Source organism: Babylonia areolata, chromosome 6, assembly GCF_041734735.1.
Source record: "Babylonia areolata isolate BAREFJ2019XMU chromosome 6, ASM4173473v1, whole genome shotgun sequence".
Taxonomy (NCBI): Eukaryota; Metazoa; Mollusca; class Gastropoda; order Neogastropoda; family Buccinidae; genus Babylonia; species Babylonia areolata.
In genome coordinates, this window is record NC_134881.1 from 21,889,503 (window position 1) to 21,903,599 (window position 14,097).

The 14,097-nt window shown below is 42.2% G+C and overlaps 1 protein-coding gene across 1 annotated transcript in view; it reads left to right on the forward strand.

The window, feature by feature from the left end:
- Positions 1-9,864, forward strand: part of LOC143283323 (intraflagellar transport protein 88 homolog) — a 36,592-nt gene extending 26,728 nt beyond the window's left edge. The window contains exons 21-25 of the mRNA XM_076589521.1: positions 2,229-2,347; positions 3,729-3,826; positions 4,718-4,745; positions 6,647-6,760; positions 8,311-9,864. Coding sequence (XP_076445636.1) covers positions 2,229-2,347; positions 3,729-3,826; positions 4,718-4,745; positions 6,647-6,760; positions 8,311-8,444 — 493 coding nt within the window. The 3' untranslated portion in view covers positions 8,445-9,864. The remainder of the gene's footprint in view (positions 1-2,228; positions 2,348-3,728; positions 3,827-4,717; positions 4,746-6,646; positions 6,761-8,310) is intronic.
- Positions 9,865-14,097: the final 4,233 nt, after the last annotated feature.

Sequence of the window (14,097 nt, forward strand, 5' to 3'; positions counted from 1 at the left end):
CATAATATATTCCAGCGTTAACCAGGCCTGAGAGATACAGACATCTGCAAACTTGGAAAATTTGAGCAACTTTTCCAAAGACACATTCATGAAGTGGGTGACACTCGACTGTGTGGTCCCAGTCTTCCAATTTGAGCCCATAGCACTTTGAACTTCAGATAGGAGTCAGCCACAGTCTTTAACCCGGAGAGCGCGATGAGCCACGATCGTGGCTTTCCCGGTAAAGTGCGATGGGCCACGATCGTGGCTCTGTTTACATAAGGTCCGACATCGTACGGCTATGCTCGGCAGCCTTCGTAAAACTGCCTCGTTCTGGTGTTACTGCCTCCCTGCTTGTGTTTGCACAAACTTTGACCGAGTTTATAAGTCCAGATCTTCGTATTTTTTGTAAACAATGAGTGACACTGAAGTTGACAAAGCTCAGGAAATGAGTGACCTTGTCACTAGTGATGATTCATTTGCTGACAGGGATTCTGGTGAAAACGGCTTTGTTATTTTGACACTTGGGCATGTTGGCTTACTTGTTGTTCATTCAGTTTTGTGTCTCCAGCCACAAAAACTGGGGGGTGGGTGATGGGGGTGGGGAGGGGTGGTAAAGTGGGTTAGGCATGGGTTTATTGCGATTTCTTGACCAAATCAAGCTAGAAAACTGGAAATTATTTTGATTTAAAGCATTCTTGCTGCTTTTGAAAGCAACATGAGCTAAAAGAAAACATTTATGTCTGTTTTTGCCTGTGATTGCATAAAGTATCGGTGGCGTCGGTGGGTGTGTCTCAAACAAATAATACAGTGCTTATAATTTCATTGTTTCAGTTATATTCATTTCATGATTCTGCAGCCAGAACATTTTCTGCACAGTTTAATGCCAATTTTGAGATTTTGACTCTGTAAAAGATGTGAAAATACCTATAAACATTGTGGTTGACGTTTTTGGAAAACAAGTTTGCAAAATTTGTTGTTTATATCCTGTGGAATATCTCCAACTACTTACAAGGTACAGCCTTTTTCTTACTTTTATCTGATTCTTCATTCACTCTACTTTCCAAAAATGTATAGGTTTACCTATTTATTCTTACTGATAAGCATACAAATGCCCCAAATCAGAGCACAGGTAGCGGAGGCAAACTATCCCTTTGTTTTAAGCATGATTTCTGTAAGTATGTTTTATTATATCCAGCACTTTGAGGGTTAAAAAACCCACCTCTGCTGGGACATGAACCCATGCAGGTCCTCCAATCATTAGTTCACAATGCTAGCAGCTTTGTCATGGTATTCGGCTGTTTTGATGTGCACCTAATAACACACTGTGCCTCATGCATTCTTGAAAGGGAAATTTGAAACATATTGTAGGGTTCACCATATAATGCGAAGCTCCTTGTAGTCAGTAAATCATAGTAAATCCAAAAGGCGAGTGTTATGATTGACAGTGAAATACGGTAGGTAGAAAGGTGAATGTTGTGATACTGTATACAGGCTGTTGAGGAAGATGGCAGAATGATTAAGATGCTCACCTGCCAGTACAGTGTCCATGAGAGTCTGGGTTCGATTTATGCTCTAGACGGGCGCAATAGCCAAGTGGTTAAAGCATTGGACTCTCAATCTCAGGATCCCGGGTTCAAATTTCGGTGATGGCACCTGGTGGGTAAAGGGTGGAGATTTTTCCGATCTCCCAGGTCAATGTATGTGCAGACCTGCTAGTCCTGAACCCCCTTTGTGTGTATACGCAAGCAGATAATCAAATCTGCCTAGCAGATGTGGTGTAGAGTGTATGAATTTGTGCAAATGCAGTGACACCTCTTTCTGAAACTGAAACTGTATATAGGCCAGTTTCAGTTTCTGTCTCTTAAGGAGGCGTCACTGCGTTCGGACAAATCCATACACGCTACACCACATCTGCTAGGCAGATGCCTGACCAGCAGCATAACCCAATGCGCTTAGTCAGGCCTTGAGTGCATGCATATATATTTGTGTACCGATCCGAGTGGATTTCTTCCACAAGATTTTCCCAGAGGACAACACTCCTGTTGTCGTGGGTTCTTTTTCAGTGCGCAAAGTGATTGCTACACACGGGACCTTGGTTTATCATCTGAATGACTAGACGCTCAGTTCAATTTTTCAGTCAAACTTGGGAGAAAGGGTCAGACAGGGATTCAAACCCAGACTGTCATGGACTCTGTATTGGCAGATGAGCATCTTAACCATTCTGCCACCTTCCTCCTTGTACACAGGCCGATGCAGGTGAAGTGGCACCTGATGACAGCCAGCTGTCACCGGCGCAGTGGGAACTACAACAAGGCCCTGGAGGTGTACCAGTTCATCCACAAGAAGTTCCCAGACAATGTGGAGTGTGAGTGCTGGGGGATTTGTCTGTGTGTGTGTGTGAATGTGTGTGTGTGTGTGTGTCTGGTGAATGATGTGAACTTATATAGTTAGTTCTAAAGTATGAGTGCTGGTGACTGTGTGTGCGTACATTTGTGTCTGTGTGTGGAGTTATGTGAACTTATTATGTAGTTAAATCTGAAGTTCTATTTTATGCATTACTTAGAAACATTCCGGGGGAAGTTTTTTTTTTTTTTTTTTTTGCATCACATAGAAACATTTTGGAAGGAACTTCCAATTCTATGCATCATTTAGAAACAACCTGGAGAAAGTATTTTTTAGCATTATTTAGAAGCTGTCTGGAGAATGTTTTTTTTTGAATTATTTAGAAACATTGTGATGAAAGGTTTATGCATCATGCAGAAACTTTTGGGGAGAAACATCTATGCATTGTTCAGAAACATTCGGGGTGTGTGTGTGGGGAGGGGGGTGGGGGTGGGGGAATGTAATTTAAGCACATTTAGAAGCATACCCGAAGGAAGCATTTTGCATCATTCAGAAATATTCTGCAAAAGAAGTTTTATTTATCATTTTGAAAGATTCAGGTAGTAAGGGGAAGCATTTTGCATCATTCAGATATATCCTCATCCTGTAAAGAAGGTTTATTTATCATTTTGAAAGATTCAGGAAATAAGGTTTTATGCCTCATTTAGAAACAATTTTTCAAAAGATTTTTTTGGGGGGATCATTTGGAAGCATTCTCGAAGAAAGTTTACGCATTATTTTGAAATGTACTGTGAGGAAGCTCATGCAGAGATGGTGGCATGCAGTGCTTCAAAGTGTGCATACATTGTGGGCATGAGTGTGTGTGTATGTGTGTGTGTGTGCGTGTGTGTGTGCGTGTGTGTGTGCATATGCTGTGTCACCATTGTTGTGTCTTCATACAGATGCATGTCCACTTATGTATGAGTGGACATACATGCACACAAATGCACACACACACACACATACACACACACACACACACACACACATACACCACACCACACCACACCACACCACACACACACACACATGCGCACACACGCACACACACTTACCCATAACACACACACGCACACACTTACCAATACACACCCACATACCTCCCAACACCCTCCAGTCCACCTACCTACCCCCACAAATCAACACTTATCCACACACGCACAGTCCTGAACCCCTCCTCCACCTCTCCCCCACACATATCCACACCCACACACAAACACATTTACATGCATCCACCCAGCCACCCACACATACACACCCTTCCACACACACACACACACACACACGCACACACATACCCATCCTTCCACACACATGCGTGCACATCGCCATGATCTCTAACTGTGGTGATACTACACGGTCAGGTCTGAAGTTCTTGGTGCGGCTGTGCACTGACCTGGGGATGAAGGAAGCCCAGGACTATGCCACCAAGCTGAAGAAAGCTGAGAAAGCCAAAGAACAGGTACACTGTGTGTTTATTTAGACTGCTCACCTTGTTGTCCTGTGCCTGTATCAGTACCACTCTGCCTGCGTTTATAAGCTGTGTTTGTTTTGACTGCTCACTTTGTTGTTGTGTGCCTGTATCAGTACCAACTCTGCCTGCGTTTATAAGCTGTGTTTGTTTAGACTGCTGACTTTGTTGTTGTGTGCCTGCATCAGTCCCACTCTGCCTGCATTTATAAGCTGTGTTTGTTTTGACTGCTCACCTTGTTGTTGTGTGCCTGTATCAGTACCAACTCTGCCTGCGTTTATAAGCTGTGTTTGTTTTGACTGCTCACTTTGTTGTCATGTGCATGTATCAGTACCACTCTGCCTGTGTTTATAAGCTGTGTTTGTTTTGACTGCTCATTTTGTTGTCATGTGCATGTATCAGTACCACTCTGCCTGTGTTTATAAGCTATGTTTGTTTCGGCTGCTCACTTTGTTGCCGTGTGCATGTATCAAATACCACTGTGCCAGCATTTGTGTACTTTCCTTTTGCCATTTCTTCTTGATTTTATTATTTTTTCTTCTTTTTTTTTCTTCTTTTTTTTTGCTTACGTTTCTTGTCATTGGAGATACTTATGTATAAAGTCATCTATTCCAAAGTAGTTGATTATTAACTACACTGCATGACACTTGTGTAGAACATGCACTTGTTCGTCCTTGTTGCTGTCCAGAAGCCTCAATGGATGTGTTTTCACATGTACCTACCAAAATGTTTGAATTTAAACAAGAAAAGAAAGGTTAGGTTTATTTCAGCGTACTGATGTACAGTTTCTTTTACTCTACTGTCTTTCACCTTTAACTTCACTGTCTTGCTTTCCAGTCACTGCTGACACTGATTGTTTTCCTTGATGTTGTTATGTTTCAGAGAGACGGCCAGGGTGATGGGGGCAAAGGTAAGTCCTGTTTTACACACTTGTGTGCAGAGCGTACAGACAGTATTTTAACCCTTTGGTCGCTTTAGTTGCCGCCCTGCGACTTAGTCACACAGCGACTTGTATGGAGAACACTGCTGGTGCTGATCGGCGACTTGAGCATTAGAGTTAACAAACTTGAACTACTCTTCAATGAATAACACCAAACTTAGCCAGCACTTCCTGCCACATGTACCGGAAACATCCTCCTCATTGTTGAGCAAACTCCCGTGCTGCTAGGAGCAGTTTTCTGCGGCTTTTTAAAATTCAGTTTGAATGATGGCGAGTTCTTCAACCAGTTCAGATTGTAACCAGCAGTCTTGCTTTAGACCACAATACATGGGACAGCAAGCTGCAAGTCTGATTGAAAGTCAGGTGGTAGAAAATGGTTTTGCTGCAAACAGCGACAATGGAGAAGAGTTTGTGCCACACGGCAGCGAACTGATGAGTGACACTGACAGCTCTGCTGCACTGATGGTTTTCAGCTGTACTGTGTAGCAGACTTAGCCGGCTAGCAGCTGTTAGCAGCTTGAACATAGCTGGCGATGAAAGGGTTAACTAACCCTTGACCTCTGAACCTTGCTGTAATGAGATCAGTGTGGCATGAATTTTAAATCACGCTACTGCTTTCTGTGTACATTTGAGTGGTGCTATTGATTTTGCTGATTGAAAGTAATGCAGTCCCTGGTGGAAGAAGTCCAGGTAAAGAACGGTGACTAACATCCTGACTTGTGAGCTCTGTCGTATCTCAGTGAGGTGACAGCCCTTCACTGACATCCTGACCTGTAAGCTCTGTCATATCTCATTGAGGTGACAGCCCTTCACTGACATCCTGACCTGTAAGCTCTGTCATATCTCAGTGAGGTGACAGCCCTTCACTGACATCCTGACCTGTGAGCTCTGTCATATCTCAGTGAGGTGACAGCCCTTCACTGACATCTTGACCTGTGAGCTCTGTCATATCTCAGTGAGGTGACAGCCCTTCACCAACATCCTGACCTGTGAGCTTTGTCATATCTCGGTGAGGTGACAGCCCTTCACTGACATCCTGACCTGTGAGCTCTGTCATATCTCAGAGTGGTGACAGCCCTTCACTGACATCCTGACCTGTGAGCTTTGTCATATCTCAGTGAGGTGACAGCCCTTCACTGACATCCTGACCTGTGAGCTCTGTCATATCTCAGTGAGGTGACAGCCCTTCACTGACATCCTGACCTGTAAGCTCTGTCATATCTCAGTGAGGTGACAGCCCTTCACTGACATCCTGACCTGTGAGCTCTGTCATATCTCAGTGAGGTGACAGCCCTTCACTGACATCCTGACTGTAAGCTCTGTGTTTGTCTCAGTGAGGTGACGGCCCTTCACTGACACCCTGACCTGTAAGCTTTGTCTTATCTCAGTGAGGTGACAGACCTTCACTGACAGCCTTACCTGTAAGCTTTGTCATATCTCAGTGAGGTGACAGCCCTTCACTGACAAGCATAATCATCAGCAGCAGTCAAGGGATTGAGAAAACTACGCAACAAAGTAAGCGTGATGGAAAGAAGTGTTTCTGTAGTATTGGAAAGAAGTGTTTCTGTATTATTGGAAAGAAGTGTTTCTGTAGTATTTCAGTTCCAGAAACATCCTGAATTCTGATACTTCACAGTTTTCTTTTTCTTGTTATTTTACACAGGTATGGAAACAACTGTTTCTATAATTTTTATACAAGAAAAAATCCAGAATATTGATGCTTTGATAGGTTTTCTTTTTCATTTATTTTATATGTGATAAAGACCTCCTTGCTTTTGAAAGCTGCAAAGGAAAAGATTTTTATCACCCCCTTGTCGAAACAAACACCTTCATCAAACAGCATGACAGTGCCATTGTTCACCTGTCGTCAGAGCAAGACAGCGATGCAGACGCTGCACAGAAGCCGGCAGCCAGGGAAAGGAGACGACCCAAATTTGACGATGAAGAGGGCAAGCCCTTTCAAGCCTCTAAGAAAGTGGAAGTTGGTAAGTCAGAATTACAGGCTGTAGGTTAAAGTGACATTTTTGTACAGAGACCATGCCAGTTTGACATGTAGTTCGTTAGTGAACAAACGTTTAACAGCTAGTGGGTAGGTGTATAAAAGTAACAGATTCAGACGTATAAGTGGCTAAAAAATTTATGCTGTAAATTGTGTGAGTGAGTGTGTGTGTGTGTGTGTGTGTGTGTGTGTGTGTGTGTGTGTGTGTGTGCAAGCATTCATGTATGCATTGTGTGTTTAAGTTTGTTTTTTTTTATTATGTATCAGTCATACTACATGTCTTGGTCTGTGTTTTACGTTGCCCTGAATTTCTCTAATAGTAAAGTATTCATGAGTCCTGAGTGGGAAAGTCAACAGTTTCATATTCAAATAGTCAATAAATCTTTGTTTTTTTCTTCTTCTTTTTTTTGCTATCACTGATTTACTTTTTGCAATGGAATGTGTCAACATCCATACTCCCAGATCTTTATGATTGGCTGCTGATTCCAGCGTACTGATAATTCCCCAAAGAAAAAAAACCAACCCCAAGATCATCGCTTTTTCTCCTTTCTTGGCTTTGTGGTATGGAGCAGACTGCCCTTCCATCACATGGATTCCCTTCTGCCCTCTATCTTATTTACTCATGTGATTCTTGAACTTCTACTGGTCTTGTGTGTGAGTGTGCATATGTGCTTGTTTGCATGTTTGTGTGTGCACACACTTGTTTGTGTGTGATATGCTGTACTTGAATCCATGTATATTTATGTATGTATAATTCTCAAAAATGCCACAAGCTTCTTGTCTGGAAGGTGTGAGCGTCAGTCTGCATTCTTCTTCTTGATAATAATAATAATAATGCTATTGATAATAGTGATAACAAAAACAATAGTAATAATATCATTATTATTATCATTTTGATTATTATTATTATTACTATTATAATTATCAATATTGTTGTTATGATTATTGTTAACGATGGTGGACAAACTAAGGATCATCAGTATTATGATTTCACTCCATCTGACCACAAAGAATAGCAGAGTCAGAGGTATTATGTGTCCATTTATAGAACAGACATTATGAGAATACCTTGCACCTGTGACATTTTTCTCATCTTTTATGTATTTTGTCTTTAATGTTTATTGCTCTTCTTCTGTGTTCATGGGCAGCGACTCCCTCGTTCACCTGTACGTCTGATTCAGCTTTTATGTGCATGATTTGCCACCTTGTTGGCAGCCATTTTCCATTTGGGGGATGTAAATGTTGGGTATTTCTTATTCCAATAACCCATCAAACATTGACATGGATTTCAGAATCTTTAATATGTGTATTTGATCTTCTGCATGTGCATACACATGAAGGGGGTTAAGACATAAGCACATCTGCACACATGTTGACCTTGGAGATCAGAAATATCTCCACCAGGTACTGCATTTGGGATTGGAACCTAGGACCCTCAGATTGAAAGCTCAATGCTTTAACCACTCAGTTGTTGCGCCTGTTAGGTGTATTGTGCTATCTTTTTTTTTTTTTTTTCCTGTCTCTGTGTTCTTCCAGATGCCACCTACAGCGACCCACTGGGACCCTCCGGGGGTCAGACGGAACGACCCAGGACCGCCTCGAAACGCAAAGAGGCTCGTGATGACGATTTTGGAGATGAGGAGTTGGGAGATGATCTGCTCCCTGACTGAGATGGTGACCAGATGTCTTTGGGGTTTTAGAGGATGATCAACTCCTGTCTTTGTGGTGATGACTTTGATGTCTTTTTTCACCAATTGGACCAAGAATTCAACTGTTTGAGTGTGTGATTTTATTTTTAGAACATTTATTTTTCTTTGTGTATGACTTCATTTCAGGTGATTTGTGGTTGTGACCTTTGCTATGGGTAAAGAAGGAAAAGTTGGAATGTTTTTTTCAGGTTTTGTTGTTGTTGTTTTTTAAATATAGAACTGTGATATTTTGAGTTTGGAGGTTGTATGGTTTGGTTTTATTTTATTATCTTGTGTATGATTTTATTTCAGGTGGTTTGCAGTAGTGACTGTTGCAATGGATAGAATAGGAACAGTTGGATATATATATATATATATATATATATATATATATATATAATTTTATTCATTTTTATACTGAACTGTGAGATTTTGATTTTGGAGGTTGTGGGTTCACGCATTGGTGATGATTTTGTACAGGTATATGACAGCATGTTCATGTTGTTTGTGATAAAGGAAGTCACATGAACTCAGCAAACAAAGCAAAAAAAAAGAAATATGCAAGACAAGTAAATTCATATGCACATATTTTTGCCTGTAACAGATGTGGATTCATGTATGTGTACACACACACACACACACACACACACACACACACACACACATTCAGAAATTAATATGACATTAAAGTCTATATCTTACAGTTACTGAGGATTGTGTTCGAGGAATAGGTTGGTTAAGTAAATTCTGACCTTGAAAATATTTCCTAAGTGCACATCCAGAGCATGACTTGAAAGATATTGGTTCTAAAATACTCCAGTACTCATCTTTATAATCCCTTTGCAAAACGTTGTTTTAGTGCTGATGAACTTTTGTTCTTATGTCATTGAAATGCAGCGCATGTCACTGTGTTTCAGTTCTCTTTCTTTTGTAACGGCCAATGCTTGCAGATGAAAAAAAAAGGCTGTTGTATTTATTCTGGCAGACCGTTTTAATATCCCCATGGGGTGACTTTTTCAGTATATATATCTAGTATCCTTGCCTGGAAACTTGTGTCAGAAACTTTTTCTTCTCTATTGCTGTCTTTGTTTCTGGCTTTGTTTTTCTTTTTCTTTCTGTCAGACATACCTTCGTTTCTTATTTTTTGCCACGCCAGTCTATTGACCTTTATTTTGTCAAGAAAGACTTGAATATGTTTTTTGTCGTTTTTCTGAACTTGATGGTTGGGGCAGTCTTACTATGTCAGAATTGTCTTTTGTGCCAAGGATAATGTGAAGTACCTGTTGGCAATTTATTTTTGTTTTTATGTATGTGTTTAGGTTAGAGTGTTAACAAACAAGTTCAGTGACCAGTTTGATAGTAAATTAAAAGTATCAGTGATATTTTTAGCATACTATGTACTGACAGTAACAATAAACATGAATCAAATCAACTGAAATGGAGAAAGATTTAGTGGTTGTGTTTCATGATGATTATTTCAACATCACAGTATTGTACCTTTTATAAGAAGGGAAGCAAAATAGTGGGCATCACTTACCAAACTCAGTCTAAAACAAATGCAACGACAGCACAGTTGCAAACATTTGTTTGCCAAATACCAATATATGGTAACTCATTCTTTAGCCTTCCCGATTATGAAAATAACACGATTCAATGATAAGCTTTATACATATGCACTGCACACATCATTTGTACATTCAGTCTATATACAGTAAATAATGCCTTTAATTCTTTTTATTCTGCAGCATATCGTTGGCTTTATTTGATGTCAGTTAATACACTATGGATCTTTTAATACACCGTGGAACTTTTATTACACCATAGAGTTTTTAATACATCATGGAACTTTTATTACACCATACAGTTTTTAATACATCATGAAAATTTTATTCCACCTTAGAGTTTTTAACGCACCATGGAACTTTCATTACACCATAGAGTTTTTAATAAATCACAGAAATTTTATTGCACCATATGTATGCATCATGGACCTTTTATCACACCATAGAGCTTTTAATACATTATGGAACTTTTAACACACCATGTTTTTAAATCACAAACACACACACACATGGACCATCTGACAGCCCCCCCCCCTCCCACCCTCATACATACCCATCGCCCACATACATACCCACCACTCACATCAGTACACACCCATGCACTTTCACATACATAATTCAAATGCACGCGCTAGCATACACAGACACACACACACACACACACACAGTGATCTCAACAGACAGAAAAACTTAAGTTCTACGACCCAGCCAAGTGGTGGAGATGACACGAGGGCAAAGATAAAAGCGCAAGAGATAACATAGGGTGCGATCGCCGCCGTGCGCCCACACATGCAAGCACCCACTTACACTTACACACACACATACACACACGCACACAACTCTCATACAGAAACACACCATTGTGATAATTATGCGCACGCATAATTATACTCACACATACTCACAATTATACTCACACATACTCACACATGAATGCACGCACGAACACACCACCACCACCAGCACAACTACACAACTGTTGGGGTGATTCCCGGCGACATTATAATATGCTATGTTATAGCTTGCATTGCAGCTGATTTTTTGTTGTGTCTCTCCTGGCATACGTCGCCGGCGACAATAATTATGTGCATGGCGACGATAACATGTGTAAGCATCGAGTTCGTGAACTAAATGGTTATTTCAATGAGTTCTGACCTGAATGTGTCTTTTAAAAATCTTATGGCGTGAAGAACTGATTAACAATCAACACAAATTTGAGACAGAGCCACACACAGAGACATAAAAATACAAACAGGCAGACATAGACACAGACAAACACGTGGCAGCTACCTAGGACAGTTTGCACACGTCCTTGTAAATGAGCATGTGCATGTACACACATAGTCTCAAACAGACAGACATTCATACACACACACACACACACACACACACAGAGGCACACAGACAGACAGACAGAGCAGACATGCAGAGGCACAGGCAAAGAGAGATATTACGGCATGATTTATGTTGTCGCCAGCGACAATAATATGTGCAAACCCTCACTGCAATTATTGTTGCTCTCCAGCACGTAATGTCGCCGGCGACAATGTTATATGCAAGGAGGGTGTTAACCGCTGAATTGTCACCTCCTTAGTTAACTGCTGAATTGTTATTATTCAGCATCTCGGAGAACCGTCAAAATGTCGCTGGTCGACGACTTGTCAGTGGATTGGCGATGTTTCAGTTGATCTGGCGACATTTCAGCGTTTACTTAGTACCCTATGATTTGTCGTCGTTATTTCCTTCACTGACAGTTCATGACTTAACACTTTGTTTTGCTTGGTGGGGCGCGTGGGAAGAGGGAGGTTATTTTATGTATTTGCAGGGTAACTAAGCTCGAAAGCATGTCTATGTTCCCCAAGGTCTCCATTCCTTCCTCACCCCCTATCTCTTGGTACACACAAACACACACACACACACACACACACACAACACACAACAAGAGAGGGGTGAGAGAGGCATGGAGATATGTTTATATTTATTTGTTTGTGTGTGTGCGTCTTTTTAAGTCACTGATGATTAGATATGTTCAATTCCGTTCATGATAAGACGGCATCCTAAAGACTGAGCAGATTTCTATCTTGATAATGAATAAGATAGAGAAAGACAGGAAGGTGAGGTGGTGAGGGACGGATATGACTCCTGCAGTAACTCTGATCACCTGCAGACGCTTCACAAAAAACAGAAAGAATAAAGAGCACACATTTTCCTTCCAAGAATGGGAGAGTAGAAGTATTGCGTGTGATCCCCTCCCACCCATCTAACCCCCCCCCCCGCCTTCCCCTCCCCTTCCCGTCCCACTGTCCCTGACCCCCCTCCTCATCTCTTCTCCAGTCCTACTTTCCTTCCCCCCATCTCGCCCCTGTCCTAATCATTCTCCTCCCATCCCCCATCTCCCCCGTCCTACTCTCCCTTACCCATCTCATCCCCCCACCTCCTCCCTGTCATACTCCCCCGTCTTACACACTCTCATCCCTATCGTACTCTCCCATCCCACTGTCCTACCCTTTCCCCCATCTCCCATTCTCCCTCGTCTCCCTCGTCCATCTCCCCACCTCTCCTACTCTCCCATCCCACCTTCTCCCCCCTGTCCTACTCTCCAACTGCTCCATTTCCTCCTGTCCTCCTTCAACCCATCTCCCTATCCCCCCCCCCCCCCTGTACTACTCGCCATCCCCCATCTCTTTCCTCGTCCTACTCTCACATCTCCCCCGTCCTACCCTCCTTCTTCCATCTACCCCTGTCCTACTGTCCCATCCCCTCCACTTCCCCCACTCCCCCCACTGGCACACCCTTGTACTCCCATTACCCTCAGCCTCACTTCCCCTTCACTGCCCAACCCTCTACCCCTTGCAGCAAGCCCCCATTTGACATAATGACCTGCAGAGGTTTGTGAGAAAGGGAAAGGAAAAAGAGCAGACATTTTGGTGCAAAGAAGAGAATTATTGGGTGTGATCCCCTTCCACCTTTGTACTCCCTATGTCCTACTCTCCACCCCCCTATGTCACCCTTCTCTTATGTTCCCCCCGTCCTACTCTCCCTTCCACAATGTCCCCTCCTGTCCTCCCCCCACCATGTCCCCCCTGTCTCCCACCCCTACACCCTCCCTGTCCCACTCTCCCTCTCCTGGCCTACCATCCATCTGACCTGTTCACTCACAGACACAGCAAAACACACCCACAAAAAAGGAAGAAAGACCGTCTAAAGTACGCAGTTATAGGGTGTGATCCCCGCAGAGATCGCCCCATCTCAGAACAAACATTTGCCAACATGTTCTCGCTACAATGCCACCCAACCAAAGTTGAATACTCATAATGTCACAAGGTTCAGTCCTATCACGCACGGGATTGAATAATAAGTGACTTCAACACACACATACACATACACACACACACACACACACACACGCACACATACATACACCAAATAGATACATAGATATCTCTCTCCATTCCTCCATCTCTCTCGGTAAACACACACACACACACACACACACACACACACACCAAATAAATACAGATATATCTCTCTCCATTCCTTCGGTACACAAACACACGGACACCCCCCCCCCCCCCCAAATAAATACACATATATCTTTCTCCATTCCTTCAGTACACACAGGCACACACGGTCACACACACACACACACACACACACACGCACACACACGCACGGACACACACACACACACACACACACACACACACACAACAAGAGAGGGGTGAGAGAGGCATGGAGATATATTTATATTTATTTGTGTGTGTGCGTCTTTTTAAGTCACTGATGATTAGATATGTTCAATTCCGTTCATGATAAAACGATATCCTAAAGACTTAGCAGATTACATTTTGATCTTGATGATGAATAAGACAGAGAAAAACAGGAAGGTGAGGTGGTGAGGGACGGATATGACTCAGTCGATTGTTGAATATTGGCACAAAGGGTAGTAAAGGTGGATTTCCCTCTGTTAATCAAAGGGCAGTAATTTCTAACCAAACCCATTGGCATTTTTACCCAAACGACATAATCATTTGATTTCTCCGCTTCACATGCAGTTTGATACGATGGAAAAG